This window comes from Rhinichthys klamathensis, unplaced genomic scaffold, assembly GCF_029890125.1.
Source record: "Rhinichthys klamathensis goyatoka isolate OS25496 unplaced genomic scaffold, OSU_Roscu_1.1 h1tg000387l_1, whole genome shotgun sequence".
NCBI classification, from domain to species: Eukaryota; Metazoa; Chordata; class Actinopteri; order Cypriniformes; family Leuciscidae; genus Rhinichthys; species Rhinichthys klamathensis.
Window position 1 is genome coordinate 172,844 of NW_026606891.1, and position 21,869 is coordinate 194,712.

Consider the following 21,869-nt stretch of genomic DNA (forward strand, 5'->3'; position numbering starts at 1 on the left):
TCCCTGGCTGCTTTGCATATCCCATTAATATTTTATTGCAATCGTTCATATCTGTGTGCAGGGTTGACCCGAGCACCAGCATGTCGGCATGCGTTGCTTGTACTACAAAATGTGGTTTACGTGAAACAATTAACACGGAACCCCAAAGGCCTTTTACAGGTCCAGTGTAGGAAGCCCAAATACTGCTTATAGCAAAAAAGACAGCAACCGTTGAAATATAGAATCATGTATCAGATACGCACTTTTGTTGTTTTTCTCAGTGGTACACAACTTGGGCTTCATATCAGCACAAGCATTGTGTGTGATGCCTGTACTCCCATGTCTCACGGTGGAATTGTCTGAGATTAAAGATGTGTCTATCTTTTGTACAGGCTCTGATTACAATAGTGTATTTATGGCATATGAGCACACAGCCTTTTAATTGAAATCATTCATCAATAGCTTCTGTGACTTGCCTTGATTACGATGTCCCATGTGTCCCTTTAGTGTAGCTTAACGTTGGGCTTTTGTAACTTTAACTTATTTTAAAATGGCATATGACACAAATAACATGAAATGGCAAATAAATATAGTTACTCTTGGTATTAAAAGATCAGTTGTTTCTTGTTCTTCATAAGAATAATGTATAATAATTAGACTAGTAACAATAAAAATAAATAAATACATTATTATTATTATTATTATTAATGCAGATTATAAACAAGTGATAAAATCTGTAACTTTCAGGTCTCAATAATGAGGTTCACTCTGGTTATAGTGGTTCAGTTTATTTAAACTGTGTTAGATTGTTAACTTCTGTGAAATGCTACATAAACTTCCCTGAAAAAGCATAAATAACGTAAGTTCTTCTTTTCCCACAAGCCACGAACGACGTGGGACGATATTTCTGAAATTACGAGCTGTTTATGCATATTTATTTCTGCTGACATTTTAATTATTTGGGGCTCCGTTGGAGAGATCACATAAAAAGTCCTATAATGCTCCCCCTAATTAGTATCACCTCCAAATTAAAACGGAGGACTTTGGGAATGCTGTCATTTTCAGAAGGCCATATTGGAATTATGTTTCAATCAGCAGGCGTGAAATAATTACTTGTACACTTCTAACTGCCCACATTTACCAAACGGCCCGCAATTTACAGCCATCATGTCCAGCAAAAGCAATCAATGGGGTGGCTATAAATTCTGCCGCAGTCAAACAGATGGATATTGTTTGTGTATGAATGTGAAACATTAGAGCCAGGCTGAAGCTCTTCCTTACTGATATTGTGATATTGCTGCTTGAGAAATGTAGATGGTTTTGTTGTTCTTAGAAAACGTTTACTACTAATAAGACTTTCAGATCAGTCTTGCTGTTCAGTATATAAAAAACTAAATAAGTGGAAGTATGAAAACAGAGGTATTTGTAGTACAGTATACAGTAGTAAGCATCATGGGGTGGTATCTGATCAACACATCTGATCAATTGTCCAAGGGATAAGGACAATTTGGTCATATCGTGATTTATTTTGACAAATATTTCAAATGTCACTATGAGATGATATATTATAAAGTCTCATATTGCTGTTGTTTAGATATTAAAACAGGCATACTTTTGTGAAAACAGTGATACACTAGCATTCAAAAGTTTGGGGTAAGAGTTAAAAGAATAAAACTTTTATTCAGCAAGGATGCATTCAATTGATCAAAAGTTACAGTAAAGACATGTATACTGTACAAATGATTTCTATTTCAAATGTTATTTTGAACTTTATATTTATCAAATAATCCTGAAATAAAAAATGTATCAGAGTTTCCACAAAAACATGAAGCAGCACAACTGTTTTCAACATTGATAATAATAATAATTAGCCTGGTTAAAACCAGACCATTCTCAGTTGTAACGGAGTTATGGTCTGGCAAAGCTTCATAGACAAATCATTTCCAAAGGGGTGTCACCAACGGGCGTAGCTCAAATGCCTCTGGGCGCAATTGGATAGACCTAAAACCAATCAGAGCGATGAAGGAGATGACGTATGCAGAGCGACGTTCATCTGTTATAGAACAGACACTGATTAGCTACTTGCTCGACTACGTTTATTTAAAATTAACAGCAAGACAACTAGAAGTGAATGTGCTTTCCATTAAATAAATCACACACAGTAAAAAACACCTTAACAAAAAAAACTTTGCAATGAACTTTGCAATTTAGACGCGCAAACTGCGTGCCGGTGCGGTGAGACGTAAGTTATATGCTCGGGCAGATTCGGCTTGAAGTCGTTCATCCTCGGACGCGGCGCCGCGCGCGCTGTTACAAAAAAAGCCGTGCACACCATAGATATCCATAATAAAGCCTTTATTGTGGATATCTATGGTGCACACAGCCAAGCGAAATGGGGTCTTGCCGGTCTTGCGCACCGAATGCGTCATTTTTGCCGCGCGCACCTTCGCACTCGTGCGGACGCGTCGAGTATAAACAAGGCTTTACTCCGTGTCAGCGCGCGCTCTGATCGGTAAAGGGGCACAGACCTCTCCCGAATCATCTCCAGCAGTAGCAGCCTCCGAAGCACCACTAACTCCGCCTCCGTTTCCCTCGTAAGCTGATATCAGTATTAAACATTCTCTATGATAATACATTTTTGTGAAAAAAATATTTTTATAACATGGTTTTGGCGGTTAAAGAGTTCTAATGACGGTGTTCAACTATAACCGTCACACCCCTAGTTCCACGGTGGCATCCATCTTTGTAAATGTACAAAATCTGCTTCACCGTCGCTGTGCTGTCGTCATCGTGTAAAGCCCGCCCCAACGTTTCTGATTGGTGCCGCGATTTCGACGGATTAGAAATGGGCTTAAATGAGCTCTTTGCCAGACTAACTTGCAGAGCAAATCTAAATTTGCCGGAAGTTGTCTGGGTTTTCCCAGGCTAAATAATAATTTTACTTGAGCACCAAATCAGCATTTTAGAATGATTCTTGATTGTGTGTCTGAAGACTGGAGTAATAGCTGCTGAAAATTCAGCATTGCCATCAATAAATTACATTTTAAAATGTATTACAATTATTGCTGTCAATCGATTAACTAATTAATCACACATTTTTCTTTGATTATTCACGATTAATCACACCTAAAGTTAAAGTCTTTAATATATTTTTATATTGTAATAATTTCACATTTAATCTCCAAATTAACAACATTAAAGACAATTTATTTTAAATATTTGATCTAACAGAAATATACAGAAATTGAATTCAGTTATCAAACACTTCACATTCTTCACTGCATACATTATAAATTAAATATAAATTAATCCTTATTAAAGCTAAAAAAGCTCAGTTAAGAACAGTGAGTGACAGTCATCACAGCGGGTTTATTAGGCTGCTTTCACTTTAAGATCTGAAGCACATTACGCGGATCCGGATCTGACACGCATCCGATGTCCTCACAACTTTTTGCGTTCATTTAACTAATTTAAGACAGTGCTTACAAGAATACTCGACAATGCAGACATTTTGGCATACTTTTGTGTGTTTTTGTCTGTTTAAGTTAACTCAATGCGGCCAGGGCGCTGTCTGAAGCGACATTCTGTGTGCACGAGTCCTATGTGTGTCACAAAGAGAGGAGATTCACAGACAGGGTGCCGGTACAGATTTAAGTTCTTATTTTTGTGTCTTATCGCGCTTGAATGGTTTAATAGCACTTGAATTATTTATAGCGTGATCATATACTGTAGCACGCCAAAGCATGACAGAAATAAAAAGATGCTGTATTTATTGCGTTAAATATTTTTAACGAGTTAAACTGAAAAAATTATAATAATCACATGCGTTAACGACATTGACAGGCCTAATTACAATAGAAAAAAAGTTTAGTTTTCTTTTACTTTTCTTCAAAAACATAAAATAAATCTTAATTATTCCAAACATTTGACTGGAGGTATATACAATTTTGATTATTAGGTCAGTCAATAAATTTTTTGTTCAGTGTGTTACATTTAGAAAATAAACTATTCATAATATTCCAACTATAGAAAATAAGTGTGGTTAGTGTGCTAGCTTTGACAGCCATAATTTTCTTCTTTTTTTTACTTTACATATTCAGCCGACCTATGGCCTCCAATTTGAAAACCTTCTCTTAAAGCATTTAGACTGTCAAAAAAAGAACTGATACAGCCTAGTAATAGACCACCGGTTCTTTGAACACAGATAGAACAAACACTGTGCAGCACAGAGAGAGATGTGCACTTTAACACACATGCACACACACACTCACAGAACAAAACACAAGAATACCTTTTTCCCATGCAAAACAGATTAAACTTGTTTTCTGTTTTTTAAGTCGTCCTTGAAAACTACACACACTTTCTCTTTTTTTTCTCTTGAATGTAGATTTCCTTTTCCCCCTCTTGTTTCTTGCAATCTTTATTAGTGGAATTATTCACCGACGGAGGCTGAATAAATTTAGCGGAGATCTTGTGCAGATGCTCCTTGCTGGCATACATTTGTGCTCAGTTAACAAAGAGCCAGAGACGCTTAATCCCGCCGGAATACGGCACTCATGTTCTGTTTGAAACCAACATAATTAAAGTCACCCTCTGAAGTAACCTATTTATATAAAGAAAGCTCTCTTATGACCGTCGACTCCTATGAATAACCCGTAGGAGGGCCGCCGGTATAATTACTTCACATTTCTAATTTAGGTGAGGGAATATTTGTTATCAAACCTAGGAAGGGGAAGGGGGGAAAGGAGTGGAGGAGAGGGGAGGAAACTGTATTAGCTTCGAATGAGAGGACATAACTGGATCTGTGGTCACTTCATGGAGGCGTGGCTTCTTCCCAGTGAGGTCAGGGTTTCCGTTGATACATATACTTAGGTAACTCTGTTTGCTCATCCAGTATGTAGATGTAAATAGTCAGAAATCACACTGGTTTATTGGCAAGAATTAATAACATCTGCTAAAACTTTCTCATTTTAGTTCGATTTTAATGCAACAGTAATAGTTTCCCCACAATGCTTTGCGGCCCCAGTCCGTCTTGATTTACTCATCTAAAGAGAGAAATGGAAGAAAAAAAGTCATATCATTGTCCATAAGTCACTGACATCGCTGTTGGAAAACTGTTTGTGAGCAGAGGAGTTGAGCTGTGGCAGTAAACTAGCACAAACAGATTGACTTTAGTTGTTTACAGTGGCCCCTGGAACAAGGCTGTGCTACCGGTGCATTCTGGGTAGGTGTGTAAACATGGTTGTGTTTGTGTGAGTGTGCGTTTGGCTGTGCGAGTTTATCATAAAGCACGGCAGCTCTCCAGGTGCATATTAGTGATAAAGGAAGGTGAGGGGCTTTGTTTTTCTTTAACGAGCCGTCACACTCCATCGCCTACACCAAAGGGGTGATGGGTGGACTCTCTGAGACACATACACACAAACACAATCCGGAGAGGCCAGGATTGTGTGTGTACTGCAATGAAGAGGAGTCTTCAGCTGTTTTCAACTCTAAGCTTAAAACACACTTGAGTATGAAAATATGCAAATACAGAAATGTGCATTGCAAGCACACAGTCCCTTTGTACATAATAAAATCGTCGTTCCAAACCTGTATGACTTACAGGTCTGATTTTTTTTTTCCACATTTTTTGTTTTGGTTTATCCCAGTATAACCCTTCAAAGCCTGTCATATGAAATAACAGTCAGATTTATTTTTTTATTTAACCTTTATTGAACATTTAGGTAAAATATATATAAAAAAAGATTTTAAAGTAGTTTGCATATATGTGTTTGTTGTTGATTATCATATTTGATACATCAGGCTTTTGTGGCTCACATACCATGATGGAGTATACATGGAATATATGATATATGGAGAATATGAGCTCATACTCTAGAAATAAATAAAAAAATCTCAATTTTATTCACATGCCAAAAATATTCAATAGCTTGTAATGTAAATCAAAGACATCTTTATAACAGAATAGTAGACTACCTTAAATACATATAAATATTACTTGTCACTCAGTTCAAAAATTTGGGGTCAGTAGGATTTTTTTCTTTAAAGAAGTTAATACTTTTATTCAGCAAGGATGCATTAAATTGCAAATGAAAAGTGGCAGTCAAGTCTTCTATAATGTTACAAAAGATTTCTATTGTAACTACATGCTATTCTTTTGAACTTTCTATTCATCAAAGAATACTGAAAAGGTATATGAAGGTTTCCACAAAAAGGTTAAGCAGACCAAACTTTTAAACGATAATGTGTGTAAACTAACTAACTCGAGATAAGAGATTTGAGATAATAAACTCAAATTCGACTCAAGTTGCACCTATGACAGAGTTTTTAAATCAAATGCATAGCATTTTTGAAAATGACAACCAAAAGATATGTGGAGAGTTGAGGTTTGACATTCTATAGTTAAGACATTATTTTAAACTTCTTAAATTATTTTACTTCCTACTTTCCAACTGGTAAATTCTGGGCAAATCAATTAACCCAGACTTCAGTGAGAACCAGCAATTTGACATAATTTCCAAAATGGCTGAGATTAAAGTGATATTACATTGGTTATTCTCAAGTGGAGATGGGAGAATTCCATGTTCCAAGATTTCTATAATTCAGCATAACTAGAACGCGTCAGAAGGGGAACATTTCTTGACGATTCCTGCCTCAAACTTCATCTGGAACATGGCATTTCTTGGACTCTCCAACAAACTACCATGTGATTGCATACATGTAAGGTAATATTTACTGTTTATTGTGACATCCGTCTAGGCCCCTCAGATTACAGCGTAAATATGTGAGGAAAGAAATGACACGTCTCAGATTCCATCATGCAAAAATTTTCCCTCCATGCTATTGTGATGCAACAGGCTCAATGACATTTCCTCCGAGGACTGGAGAGAGAAAGAGACAAGTGTGGCTCTTCACATTAATAGTCTTTTAAGCCACTAAATTATTTCTTTTATCTGCGGCACTTAGAGAGACTGAGGGATCTCCTTTATTAAAATGAGCAATGCTTTGAAAGAAAAAAAAAATTAACAAATACAGACCCACGTAATCCCTGATGCGTTTCTCTCTCTTCCCCTTTGTCTAGCCTCAGTCATCTCTCTGTTTTCAAGCTTTGTGCTGCCCTGCTCTCCAGGTGTTTGATTTATTTATATATATTTCTGTGTTTTTGACAAAGTGTGTGCGTGCCGTAGAATCTTACCAAAAGACCTGGTGGTTCAGTGTGTGGGGGGTCCCAACGCTCGAGAGCAATAGCACTTCCAAACCCTTTTGTTGGAGTGTTTAGTGCAGGTCGGTGTAGAAACAGGACCTGTGTATGGAGTGAGATTGTGTGTGTGTGTGTGTGAGAGAGAGACTCAGAGATCGGGCTCCCGCAGGGCGTTGGGGGCCCTCATTAAGAATTCTCTCCCATGCAGCCTGGTCCTGGTGAAGCAGTATGAAGATGTGGCTATAGTCTGGATTGAATCCGCCCACTAGCTCTCTCTGAGAAGTCAATTACCACTTCCATACAGGAGGGACTTTTATGAGAGAGAGAGCATATGTGTGTTTCTATCACTTTCTACTACCGATTTTGCATAGAATTAGCATTAATAGTAGGAATGGGAATCGAGAACCGGTTCTTCTTCAGAACCGGTGCCCAGTGAATCAATTCCTTGAAACCGTTTGCATGCCTGCTTAACAATTCTGCATATCGGTTCCGCTCGTTGCAAATGTGTCATGACGTCACACATGCGCTGCGTTGTTTTGGTTCAGAACGCAGCAAACAACGGCATCGAGGCAGAAGCGCTCTAAAGTTTGGTTATATTTCACGCGAAAAGACGTCAATACGGTCACTTGCAACACTTGTAAAATTCCCATTTCGTCAAAGGGGGGAACTACCTCCAATATGCAGAAACATTTGGGCACACAGCATGCAATTCATTTGACGCGAGTGCGAGTAATTAAAAATGCTCCAACTACTTCAAAAGCCTACATCTGGGCACATTTCGGCTTTTATGAACAACCTGGTAAGCACGACCTGGAGAAGACACGCGCTGTTTGCGCTCATGTCACGCACAAATAGAATATGCAGGAGGTAATATCACTAACTTGATAAACCACGTTAGCCGTGTTCAACAGAGCTCTGCTTATTTCTCAAAACCAATGTAAATGACTCCCTGCTGAAGCTGTAGGCTACTATAGCTTTATGTGTGAAACAGATAAAACATTTAGTTGACATGAGGGTGAGTAAAGGAAAAGTTCACATAATAGGTTAAAGTATTATTTGTGGTGAAATTGATATTGCCATTAGATCATGACACTTAATGAGATGTACTGTGATAATAGTGAAGCTCAGCTGAATCAGCAGGGAGTCATTTACATTGGTTTTGAGAAATAGGCAGAGTGTAACTGCTAAGTATCTTGAGTTGAATGTGTCTATATATATTTCTGTCCTTTAAAGCATAGGTGGCTGATATATTATTTTCAAAAGTCAATATAGAATAACAGATTTTTGAATACACAGTTTTAGCACATACATATCTTGCTAACTTACTAACCTTCATTAAACAAAATCCAATATTCTGGTATTTCTGCCATCAGTGGTATAAAATAATTAACCGTGAATAATTGTATTATTCAAGACATTGCAACAATTTTTGTCTTCAGTAAAAACAACACTTGTTAAAGGGACAAATTAAAACAATAAATATGTTTGTTTTCATGTTGAACAACTATATTTTTAGAGATTGGGGGGTTAACATTTTAATAAATGTATTATATAAAATAATTGATATTAAAATAATTAATCTGGACCCCCTGGTTGAGAATCACTGCTCTGAAATAGCGGGAATATGCAAAAAGTAGGCTATGTTAGATTGTGATAGTCTGCTGCATCCTCATCTACTCAGCGCTCATACAGTAGGTGCTGTTATCTCACATTTGCATATTTCCTTTAATGAATTGGCCTTTAAAATAGCACAAAAATCATGTGCAAATAAATGGTGCTATCAACAGACACAATCCATTCTTAGTGAATTCACCTCATAGAACTGCAGTACGCTGTAAATGTAAAGCATATTATGTGGCATTAGCATTGCTCATAATTAGCTATTAATCATTGGTTAGTGTACTGCACACCTGTCTTTACTTTCCCTCTCCCTGTGTGAATCCCTTTGACCTAGCCCTAATGGAGAAGGACGACCTGGCGAGCCACCTCGCAAAAGCCAGCAAATGCGGTCGCCTTTCCTCCAAAGGGCAGATCCACGTGTTAACGGAGAGGGAGATCTTCTCTAAATCCCCGCAGCTTTGAGGAACAGCTGCGGGCAGAAGCACAGGGCTCTGTATGGGCTGAGGGGGGTCACTGTCTTGAGCTGAACCAGAACTGAGAGGTGAAGACAGGGATGGAAAGTTGGACAGTCACATGCTTTGTAATGACAGGAAGAGTCACGAGTGTTTCATGTGTGATTGAATTCTATCTTTGATGTTGGGGTTATGTAATGTATTTGGAAAAAGTTGCAAATGGGTTCAGATTAGAGGGTTAGTTTACCCAAACATGAACATTCTGTCATTTACTCACTCTCATGTTGTTTCAAACCTCTGTATGACTATTTCTTTTGTAGAGCACACAAGGAGAAGTTTAGCAAAATGTCAGCGCTGCTCTTTTTTGCTTGAAATAGAAATAAAATATTAACTTTATCAAATATTTGACTATTTTTGGTGAAATATTGCAAAATACAGTTTTATGACTTGTGAGACTTATTTGATGCTTAAACATTTTCTTATAATCACCCACAAATGGCAGAAATGGAAGAAAGTGTGTCATTTCTGTGCCTCTATGGTGCCAAACAGAATTACTATGGAGTGTTTGAAAACAATATGTATTTTAGCAATTCTCTTTAGTGCCAGTTGTGGCAAGAAAATGACTTGTCTTTTTTAATCCAGATGATGTGTAGTATTATTTTCTATCCATATTGGTGCCTCAAAATATTAACGTGGTATGGCAATGACAAACTCATGCGACCAGGCGCTTGAAATCTTGTGGTAAATAAAACACCCGGCCCGCAGTGTGGTGCTGAGCAGCTTTGGCATGATGAGAGTGATGTGGTTAAACAGGCCATGCTGACGTGATGGCAGCTCTCCATTCAGAACAGGGCCTGGGAGGCCAAGGCCACAGCCTGGCTGAGCAGGGACACTTTCAATAGGAATATTTAATTAGTCCACCATCATTTCAATCTTTTTTTTTTAATTTTTTTTAGCACCATATATATAAAAACACTATATTGCCAAAAGTATTGGGACACCCTTCCAAATCATTGAATTCAGGAGTTCAAAATCACCTCCATGGCCACAGTTGTATAAAATCAAGCACCTAGGCATGCAGACTGCTTCTACAAACATTGTGAAAGAATGGGTCGCTCTCAGGAGCTCTATGAATTCGAACGTGGTACCATAATAGGTTGCCACCTGTGCAATACGTCCTCACTAGAAATTTCCTCACTACTAAATATTCTACAGTCAGCTGTTAGTGCCGTTATAACAAAGTGGAAGCAATTGGTAACAACTGCAACTTAGCCACGAAGTGGTAGGCCACGTAAAATCACAGAGCGGGGTCGGCGCATACTGAGGCTCACAGTGCGCAGGAGTCACCAACTTTCTGCAGAGTCAATAGCTAAAGACCTCCAAACTTCGTGTGGCCTTCAGATTAGCGCAAGAACAGTGCGTAGAGAGCTTCATGGAATGGGTATAAATGGCAGAGCATCAAAGCCTTACATCACCAAGTGCAATGCAAAGTGTTGGTTGCAGGGGTGGGCACGCCGCCACTGGACTCTAGAGCAGTGGAGACGTATTCTCTGGAGTGACGAATCACGCTTCCCTGTCTGGCAATCCGATGGACGGGTCTGGGTTTGGCGTTTGCCGGGAGAACGGTACTTGCCGTACTGCATTGTGCCAAGTGTAAAGTTTGGTGGAGGGGGGATTATGGTGTGGGGTTGTTGTTTTTCAGGGGTTCGGCTTGGCCCCTTAGTTCCAGTGAAAGGAACTCTAAATGCTCCAGCATACCAAGACATTTTGGACAATTTCATGCTTCCAACTTTGTGGGAACAGTTTGGGGATGTGCAAAGTGCACAAAGTAAGGTCCATAAAGACATGAATGAGCGAGTTTGGTGTGGAGGAACTTGACTGCCCTGCACAGAGTCCTGACCTCAACCCGATAGAACACCCTTGGGATGAATTAGAGCGGAGACTGCGACCCAGGCCTTCTTGTCCAACACCAGTGCCTGACCTCACAAATGCACTTCTAGAAAAATGGTCAAAAATTCCCATAAACACACTCCTAAACCTTTTACATTTAAAGTTTGGGTTGGTAATTTTCGGAGAGGCTAACAATAGCGAGCTAGCTTTAAAAAACATTAGATCCCACCCTCCATTCAGAGCACTCTACAAAGCCACGCCTCCTTCAAAACACATAAACGCTAACAGCAGGGGGCAAACAAAAGCATCACGAAAGATGGCATTAAACTACCTCATGTCTCAAAGCACATAACATTACAATAATAGTGAACATAACTTAAAGAGCACACTGACCTGACTGCTGCAGATTAATTTTTTTGATAGTGTTGCCATAGTCTGACTGCGTCAGACTTCGTACTTTGGCTCTATTTCAGTTCGCTTCTGTACTCAGTCTGAGACATCAACATGTCTCTCAGTTTTCCTCCGGCCTGAAAACAGCCGGCCAATCGACGAACAGAGGGCGGGCTGAGAGCCGTGACGTAGACGCTAAGCAACGAGTTTAAGATTGTGATCGCGGATATGGAGACACGGGATGCAATTCGCTCTGTTGTGGAGAATATTCCCGGCATTTGCAAACTGAAGCCCGAACAAGAAGAGTGTTTGTTAAACATTTTGAGGTGATGTTGTGGCCCTACTCCCGACAGGTTTTGGGAAAAGTTTAATTTATCAACTATTACCGATCGTCAGCGAGAAACTGGGCAGGCCAAAGGCCAGCAAGGCGATAGTTGTGATTGTGTCCCCCCTGGTTGCACTCATGGAGGATCAGGTTAAGGAGGCAGCAAAACTCGGTCAGTCATGTTCACTCCGGTATTTCGCTCGATGGTTTCGTTTTCGCATCATACATTTGTTTACACTGGAAGTTCGATGCGGCTGAGCTGGCGAATAACACACGTCATAACCAAACGTTATGTGATTGGCTTACGGGTAACCAATGATTTTATACTTCAGACAAGCGCACCCCCCCCCCAGTTTATTTAATTTGCATCTTTGTTTTGTTGTTTATTTGTGCTATTGCTTGTAGTTTGTTCTTATTTTATCAGACTGTTTACTTGACTTTAATAGTGTTATTATTTATATTTTATATCATATCTCGACTCGAGTTTCAATGTGTCCGTAGAGGGTTTATATATATATTAGGGCTGTCAAATGATTAATCGTGATTAATCACATCCAAAATAAAAGTTTTTTTTACATAATATATGTGGGTGCATTGTGTATAATTATTTTATATATATAAATACACACACATGCTTGTATATATTTAAGAAATATTTTCATGTATATACTGTATATAGATTTATATATAATTTATATTATATATAAATATAAATATTTTATATATAAATTATATTTTTTTCTTAAATATACATGCATGTGTGTGTATTTATATATATACAAAATAATTATACAGAGTGCACCCACATATATTATGTAAAAAAAACTTTTATTTTGGATGTGATTAATCGTGATTAATCATTTGACAGCCCTAATATATATATATATATATATATATATATATATATTGCAATTTTATACTTTGTTTTTAATTCAGGCTATTTAATGCAGTCTTAGAATCAGTGGCAGGAACACAGCGTGGTTCATGCAGGTGCACGACGCACACATATAACCCTCTGAGACAGCAGTATTTTGTGCTCATGTTTACTCAAGCTTATCTTACATTGGAAAAAAAATGTGTGCAGGAATGACAACTATTTCATGCACTGTACTGTCTATATCTGCTCAAAGTATATCAGTTTTATGCTGGTCATGTATTTGAAAGTAAACGTGATCCCAGCAGACCTGGAGAATGACGGAGGGTGTCTTAATTGTAACCATAGATAAGAATAAGACAGGTCTTGATCCTTTTCAGACATGGTGAACTGCAAATACCATCAGTTAAAAGGTGCTTTAATGGGCTAATGTGTATCGCATATCAGAGCTCTGGTTCTCTGTTCTGGATTTTTATATTTATTTGCGGTTTATTTAGGGTGTCCTGCATGTCAGACTGCTAAAGAAATTCAAGAGGAGAGAGAAGAGGGTGGAAACAGGAAACAGCAGTGGCCATATCAAAGAGAGGTTAGCAAATGCTGCACATTGGGCTTGCCGCTGTCCCTGGAGCCCCCGCTAGCCTGTTATCACCCTGCCAAGCAGGGGGGCTTTGAAATTGGCACTTTCCTTCATGTGACAATTGTACCTGCTGATAGACCATTAGATTACTTAGATATTCACTGATTCGCTACCATATTAACCTTGTGTTGCTTTCCCCTTCATAACAGTTGTTTCACAGGGGAGTTTTACTCACCCACCCAAGTCTTTTGAAAGTGGTGCCGTAGCAGTTATTTAAACCAACCTTTTGGTGCCCTGGAATTGACAATTGCTTGTGTGTGTGTGTGTGTGCGCGCATGCGTGTGTGCGTGCGTGCGTGCGTTTCTGGTTCAGGTATTCCATTTTTTAGTCCCCTTGAGGAAATCAGCTTATAAATCATACTAAGTGAAAATGTAAAAATGCAGAAAGTTTTCTGTGATGGTAGGGGATAAAATATACAGTTTGTACAATATAAAATCATCATATCTATGGAATGTCCTCTTATACATGAAAACCATGTGTGTGTGTGTGTGTGTGTGTGTGTGTGTGTGTGTGTGTGTGTGTGTGTGTGTGTGTGTGTGTGCGTGTGTGTGTGTGTGTGTGTGTGTGTGTGTGTGTGTGTGTGTGTGTGTGTGTGTGTGTGTGTGTGTGTGTGTGTGTGGTTGTTATGGAGTGAAAGAAAGGGATTTGACAACATCGTCTCATTACACTTGAAATAAAATGCATATTTGAAACATCATATAGCTTTTTTTAGTTAATTTGGTGAAATTAATTTCATATTACAACTGAAAAGGCAGTGTATGATAAGTTGGAAATTTAGGACCTACAGGTTATTGATATCTGTAATTTCTATTGCATAAATAAATTATATGTGTTAATCAGATTTGTTGTTAAACATTTCCATTCTTAAGAAATATTTGATGGCTAAAACAAATTCCTATATTGTATTTATTTTGTATTTTTATTGTCTCAACTGTAATAAATCATGGTATCTTACAATTTTGCCAAATAATTTACTAATTAACTTAATAAACATGATTATGAGTTTGACAAGGTTTGACTTAAAAGGGCAGAATCAAGGGAAAATCAGTAAATACAATTTAACAATTAAAACAATTGTATTTATTGTTTGACTTTAATATAATCTAGTACAGTTAATATAACCATAATATTATTAGAATTCCATATTGTTACTATGCATTTAAATGAATATTTTCCCATCTTAATTCTGAGCCCTAAAATATTCCTTCATGTACTTGTATGACAAGGCAATTCAGACCACAGTGGCAGCCATAAATATATCCATTCTGTGACAGCGCTGGGGTAAAACAACAGAGGACAAACACACATACACACAGATGAGCTCTCCGCTCATCAGACAAACCGCACACGCACGCACACACAAACACACACAGTCACACACGCTGACCACCGCACAGCCAGTAGCTCCCTCTGTTGACCACTGCTGAACTGCAGACTGAAGGGCTCTCCCGGCACACAGCTGCCAACCTGCCTTTGTGTCCCCATCAAGACGCAATACAAGAGCACTGCAGCACTCTCATATGACAGGCACAAACACACACACTTTTCAGTCTATTTTCTCTTGCGAGGGACATTGAGTTTCTGAGTTTGAGGAAGCAGAAGCAGATATTAGCAGAATCATTTTTCGATTTAAAGCTTTGCTTGATAACAGCACGTTTAGGAATCTATGCAAGTGTGAGTTGTCACGTGGTGACTTAAACGGTGCTTCCACATTTTCCATGTCTATCACACAAATACACAATCAGTCAGACATTATTCATCACAAAAAATGTAAAAACACAAGCTATATATGTATATGTAATACTTAATGAAGTATAAAGTAAAGATAAAAAGAAAAATAAAGTAAAAATAATAATATAAAAATATAAGATATATTTTGTATATATATGTTATTACCTATTACTCTTAAATGAACATGAATATAAAACATTAGATTTATGCTGCGTTTATTTGTTTGTAGTACAGTTCTCTGCTCAGCTCCAAAGCTTTCACTCTTAGACGCCCTGTACTGACCCGAGTGGCTACAAATAAGCATCCTGCCTCTTGAATTTATTACAGCCCAATTTTTGACAAGTTGATTTTAAACAACTCCAGCGGCGGGCGCATTGACTGTATGCTCGGCGGCTGGTCGGCTGACATGTGACCTAAGTGAACTTGCCCTCTCCTATTGACTGCCGTGATTGATGCTCTGCCAAGCTAGCCCTGATAATTCTTAGCCACATGTCAACAGCCAGTGACCAAAAGGGTCATCCCTGTCTTTAACATTTCACACACACAAATAAAAAACACACACACATGCTCTCACGCCCACATACACACGCACAAAAACGCTTACAAAAGCCAGACTGGATTCTTTTCATATCCTTTTTGAGACTTTGCACACCCGTCCTTGCTAGCGCCTAATGCGTTTTGTTTTTACATCTCAGAGCTCGTCTTTCAATCTGCCGGCTTGTGAATTGAATGCTCGTCCGTCTCTTGTGGCAGAACGGGATTCGGTTTGAAAGCGAGACGTGGCTCGTTGTAAAACACACACCGTCGGAACAATGGATGCAGAGGCGCTGTGCTAAAACTGCTAATGAAAAAGATGGGCAGCTATTGACACGTATCGACAGCCGCTTCAATCAGCGCAGACTAGTCGTGCATACTTAAGTTCAAATGTATTCAGCGGGGCAGCAGGGATTAAAGGCTGTTAATGGCAGCGTGTAGTAGTGAAGCCAGGCTCGATTCTGAATAACTTTATGGTGCTATGAGCACATTGTTGTCATGCTTAAACTTAATGTTGTTAGCATCTTGCTATCAAAGTCAGATTTACCTCAATTTTTGTTGTATGTAGAGGGGGTGACACAAGTGTGGAGTGATGATTTGGGTATTTCCAGCCCCACGTGGCCAGTGTTTAGGGGAATGGCTGTCCATTCAGCACAGATATGGAAATGTGACCTAAAGGGGGGTTTGTCAAAAGCAGCCGGGCCACTGTAATTGAATCAATACGTCCGGACACAACACTGCACCCCTGCTGTGAAGCCCAAATGAAAAAAGCACATCGCCTGTGCACAAAAAACAACAAAAAAACAACTTTGTCTGCTAGTATGAACATTTGCTTTGCTTTGATTCAGGTTTGATTCACTTTAACCTTTTTCTCTACATGCTTTTAAAGCAAGACCATACATTTTTAATGTGGCCATCTATTTGATTTCCTCTTTTTCTCAGTGTGCATCTTAGTTCCTCAAGTATGAGCAGATAAGTTTTGTCTGTTAGCTCCTGCGCTCAGCATTTGATCTACGTGGAACTCAATATGAGGAATGTTTGTTGGTCTCATGGGACCCGAGTGAACACAGGTATCCCTCCTATCTGCATTCAGACATTACGGCAGTTCCCGTTCCCCTCATCCTCTTCATTTTCGTTTGTCACAGTGCAATTAAAACAGTTTCAAATGGCAGTCGGCTTCCTGTCGTTTACACACAGCGCTTTGAAACCGCTGCTTTAGTATTTTTTAATCATGTGCCTTGTTTTTGTGGTGCAAAGATTGCAGAGACTGTACATTGTTTAAAAGCAGACAGATGAATAAATTAAGCAAATGTAACTTTCGAAGTGTGAGTGTGTGTGTGTGCGTGCGCTGGCCGGCCGAAAACAGTAGAGTGTTATTCGAAACTCCTTTGTTAGACCCACAGCGTCCTTCAGCAATGGCAGCAGACTCCCATGTAATAAAAATAATCTTCTTGCAGTCTTTTACATTTCTCTGGAAACAAAGCTATGCGATTCTGATCGTTCAAACGCATTTCCTTTTCTTTTTCCTGCCCATCTGTTATTCAAAGGGAAAAGCCTGAATTTCACTCAGTTGTGTCTATATGTGCCATATCAAGCTTTTTCTTTCTTTGTGCAGTTTAGAAGTAGATCTTATTTCCCTGAAAGATATTAGTTTCCAGTGATGTGTGCGTTGCATTGATCTGCGCCTCTTTATTGTTGATGTGCATCTCTCATTCGATATATCTTACTCTACACAACGCACCTGCTGCCTACCTGAGCCTTAATAGATGTTTGTACCAATGTTTTTTTTTTAATATGGTTATTCTTTTTTAAGTTATTTTTAAAAAAAATATAGATGTTGTTTTAAGCAATGAAATGACAATGACTACTGAAATTTAAATATTGATGAAAATAATAATAATAAATATATTTTTAGAATAAGGATTGTTGAAAATAGCAAAGATAAACAACTACATGCAAATATTGAGTTATTTCTTCATTAAATATTTTCTTTGTTCTAAGTAATGAAATGACAAAGTCAGTACCTGATTTATTTATTTAAAAAATATTGTTACAATTTATAATTTGTTAAAAGTTTGACTGCTTTGTGACATTTTTTATTTATTTATTTATTATAAGGATTGTTGAAATGTTGAAAAATAAAACTGGAGAAAAGGATAAATTACTTAATGTTTATTAACAGAGTTAAACTGTTAATATAAATCAAGTCAATCAAAGAAATCTAGTTTTGTATATGAGGTCCTGTGAACAGGTTTAGTTTAGTTTCACAGACCCAAGGCAAGCATTTTAAAGAGATATCTGCCTCCAAAATCCCCACAAGTTTGAAATATGAAAGACGGTCAGATGCAATTTCTGTGGCGGCGTGGTGGGGCAGGCACAATGGTTTGTGGGCCGGTGCGGCACCTGAATTTTCTTATCAGTGGGGAATTGCGGTGTGCTGAGATGCCAGCAATATCTTCCCTGCTGCTGCTGGAAATGCAGCGAGCCGGTGACACACGCGTAAACATACACACGTACTTGCGAACCGTGCGTGCCGGCAGCCTGGATGCCCCGCAAATGTGGCTCAATCATTCTAGAACAAAGGGGTGCCTTTGATCTTTCCTCGCTGTATCTGTCAGTGATGTGGTCACGGTAGCGTGTGTCCACTCCCTCACTTCCACATTTGCTCTGATGGGCCGCTGTTATGATGTTGCGGTGGATTGCTACGGGTTTAAGGACTGTATTGCTTCCAATTTCCCTGTTTCCACTTACTTAAAGTGCACGACAGTATTCGCAACCCGAAAACAAAAAGATTTTTTTTCTTATAGTAGAACAAACAGTACTTTTAAATTCAAACTCACTGATTGTTTATAATGCATAAAACGTGTTAATGTTCTCCGTGCAGGTGGAAGGAAGAAACAAACGACGGGCGGATGCAAAGTGAACGGGAAGCGGCTTCATTCACAATGTTTTGTATCAACAAAGTGAGCGGTTTTATCTCCGCACTTGACAGCGCGAGCCGATAAGCATTGCTGAGGGAGAGAAGCGGGCTGCTTCTTTAAACCCTCTCTCACCCCCACTTTCCCTCTCATTACACCACTCCCCCTCCCTCCCTCCCTCCCTCCCTCCCTCCCTCCCTCCCTCCTTCTCTCTCTCTCTCTCTCTCGCTCGCTCTTTGTCTTTCCCCTCCCCTCTCTCCCTGCTCCGTCTCTCTGTGGGCGCAGACACTACCCTGTCTCACTCCAATTGGCTGGGAAGCCACCAATCTGGCATCCGGGAGGGCCGGGGGGACTGCATATGCAAAGCCCTGATTCATATTAATGAGCAGCAATCGTGGCTTTAAGTCCTTGATTAGAAGAGTGCAAGAGCTTTTGGTCCCAACTGGCTGTGCCTATAGGCTGTCACCGGGAGAACGGTCCTGTTAATTGCACTGCTCAGTCACGGAAGGGAGAGAGAAGAGGAGGAGGTACAGAGAGAGAGAGAGAGAGAAAGAGGAGCGGAGACAGAGAAGCCAGAGTGAGAGAGAGAAAACTTTAATTTATAGAAGAGGTTTGCTCAAACGATGATCGCAGAGCGCACATGGATTCGGTAGAACTTTCGCTCCCTGAGTGTTTTTCCCTGCACTCCGATCAACAGTAGGTACATTTTCATTCCTTGTACTTCTACTTATAGTTATGTATCTGGCTAGACTGTTTGTTTTGTCTCCTGTCCTAGCAGTGTGTTTGTGTTTGTTTGTTTGTGTGTTTGTGTGTGCATGTGGTCACCGTAGTCCTCCTTGTCAAGGTTGTTTTTTGCTGTCAGGTAGCGTCTGGAGCTGTGTGTGCGTACTTGCGTCGTGCCGGTAGCTGACGGCTTGTCCACTATTACAGCAATCTGTGTCCGCTTTGACAGGACAGAGAGTGTTTTGTGTAAATCATTAGGAGTGTGTGGCGGAAAACAACATGAGAGAGAGAGTGCAGAGGGAGGAGGGGAAGACGAAAGCCATGGGATGGAAGGGAGAAAACGGTCTTAGGTGGCTTGCATCGCAGACCGGTCGCACAGCATGTGGCCCGCTAAATGTATTAAAGCCGGTGTGCTGGATCAGAGAGAGAGAGCGAGAGAAAGGGAAGGAGGGAGGGATTGAGTGCGCAGGGCACGAGCGGACGGTCCAGGAGCCGGTACAGAGAACAGCTCCTTAGCTTCATATTTATCCCTGTCCCGCTCCCTTCTGTCAGCACAGAGCGAGGAAACGTGAATACACTGATTTAGATGTCAAGCACTTTTATTCTGTTCTAAATACCAGCTATTTTATTTAGTTGTTTGGCTAAATCATGCTTATATAAAATCACCTGAGATAAAAGCTAAAAATTCTATATTTTATGTGAGACAGTTAAAACAACATGCATAGTGGGTCTTGAAAAAAATATACATTTCATTAAACAATTAGAAAATAATCGATTTAAAAATAAAACTTTTATAGACCTTTAAATCATGTCTGCTCGTAATAAAGGTGCATTATTTCGTCAATCGTTGCGTTCTGAATCGGACAAAATAGTGATGTAGCAGAACAAGTGCACGTACAAGTTTGATTAAAGAAACAACAGAACTATTAACCTCTGCCCTGTGCTGCATATGAATACTGATAAGAAAAATAGGCTGTGAACTGACAACATCTACAGGATGAAGAAAAGAAAAAAAGACACTTAGAGACTGAGAAGGGTCAGAAAGATCACAAACAGGTAACCATCCTGGTCTCCTAAACCTTCAGCCACCGTCCTGCAAAGTACAACACACCAGCAGCTCAACTTCCTCCTGAACGCTTGTGCGATTTATAAACACACCTGAAGAACATATGCTAGCGTAGTTGTGAAAGTCAATTTATTTAGGGAAGTTTGAGATTTGAAATATCCTATGTTGTTGGAATGACAGCAGTTGTGTGGATGTGCTGGCTGGCACACACCCTGCACAGGATCATTAGATTGACTGGATTATTCAGACTCATGAAAGGAAATTTCGGAGATAAGAGTGTCGGTTCCTCACAGCCTTTTAGCCATTTGGCGCTCGCTCGCTGTTTGATCTTTATTTTAACACAAATTGACTACTGAGATTCTAATTAGTATATTAATGATGGTAATAACAACAAGTGCTGGTTTAGCTATTATCATAATTACAGACTCTCACCGTCTGCATGTACATTTACATCTGCACGCTCATTTTAATATTTACATTCACAGTTGGAGATATTATGGAGCGTGTTTGAATGTCTTTTTGGATTATCTTCATTTTGATGGTAACGTTTATCTTTAGAAATGTGCTTTTTATTAAATAATATAATTACTATTGCTATTATTATTTAGATATCAGTTTATCAAATTATTTTGGATTTCTTAATGTTAATTGTTTGTTTTATTTTTAAAAAAGAAGAATTTTTGTAAACAGTTTTTCTAAAAACAAAAAAATATATTTTAATAAATTTAAATTAGTTTTATACATTTATATAATTTGTTTTAAAAATGACAGTTTTCCACATATGTGGTGTACAACGTTGATTGTTTAGCGTGTTTTCAGTTTTGTTAAACGAATGAATGAGGACGTTTATAAGACTTCCAAATTTACGTGAAGAAAATCATGAAGCTTCTCAAAAGATTGTCATAAAATTACATGCATGCTTTTTATAATTGTTCACATTTCAATTTTTACCTAAAACCTTAAGTACATTTTTGGAATGTACATATATCAAAAAAAAAAAAGAAACAATTTAGAAGCAAAAAGGAGAGGAAGGAAATTACATCAAAGCTTAATGCTTGACATTTTTTAATTTCACCGGAAGCAAGCAGTCAGCTTTTTAAAGGCAATGGAGTGTGAATGTCCACTGGAAGTGCGGGTGTCATGTGTGTAAAATCACTGCTGGCCTGCAGTGGGCTGAATAGTTCAGCTCAGAATCGTGCAGAAGGTGTCTGAGCGTTCACTCATGCATGTTCAACCTTTTGTCGCTTTTGCGGATGATTTTAAAACACCAAACCCCCCCTGTGGCCCTTGAAGAAAACTTGATTTTGCGTTTTCCTTCCACCCGTCCGTACTCCCCTCTCTCTCTCTCTCTCTCTCTCTCTCTCTCTCTCTCTCTCTCTCTCTCTCTCTCTCTCTCTCTCTCTCTCTCTCTCTCTCTCTCTCTCTCTCTCTCTCTCTCTCTCTCGTACAAAGCGAATGATGAAACCCCAGAGGCTGGGATCAGCAGGAATAAAGAGAGATTGTGTAAATTAAATTCCATTTAATCTCCT

At 39.1% G+C, this 21,869-nt stretch overlaps 1 protein-coding gene across 10 annotated transcripts in view; it reads left to right on the top strand.

Moving 5' to 3' along the window:
* esrrga (estrogen-related receptor gamma a) overlaps positions 1–21,869 on the top strand; it is a 186,406-nt gene that overhangs the window by 94,565 nt on the left and 69,972 nt on the right. For 2 of the 10 annotated variants that reach the window (XM_056234077.1, XM_056234080.1), the window contains exon 1: positions 18,877–19,247. The exons of 3 other annotated variants lie outside the window; for them this stretch is intronic. In XM_056234077.1, the coding sequence (XP_056090052.1) occupies positions 19,192–19,247 (56 nt within the window). In that variant the 5' untranslated portion in view covers positions 18,877–19,191. Of the gene's footprint in view, positions 1–18,873; positions 19,252–21,869 lie in introns of those variants that run through there. 5 more of the 10 variants (XM_056234079.1, XM_056234086.1, XM_056234084.1 and 2 more) reach the window with 5 other exon arrangements.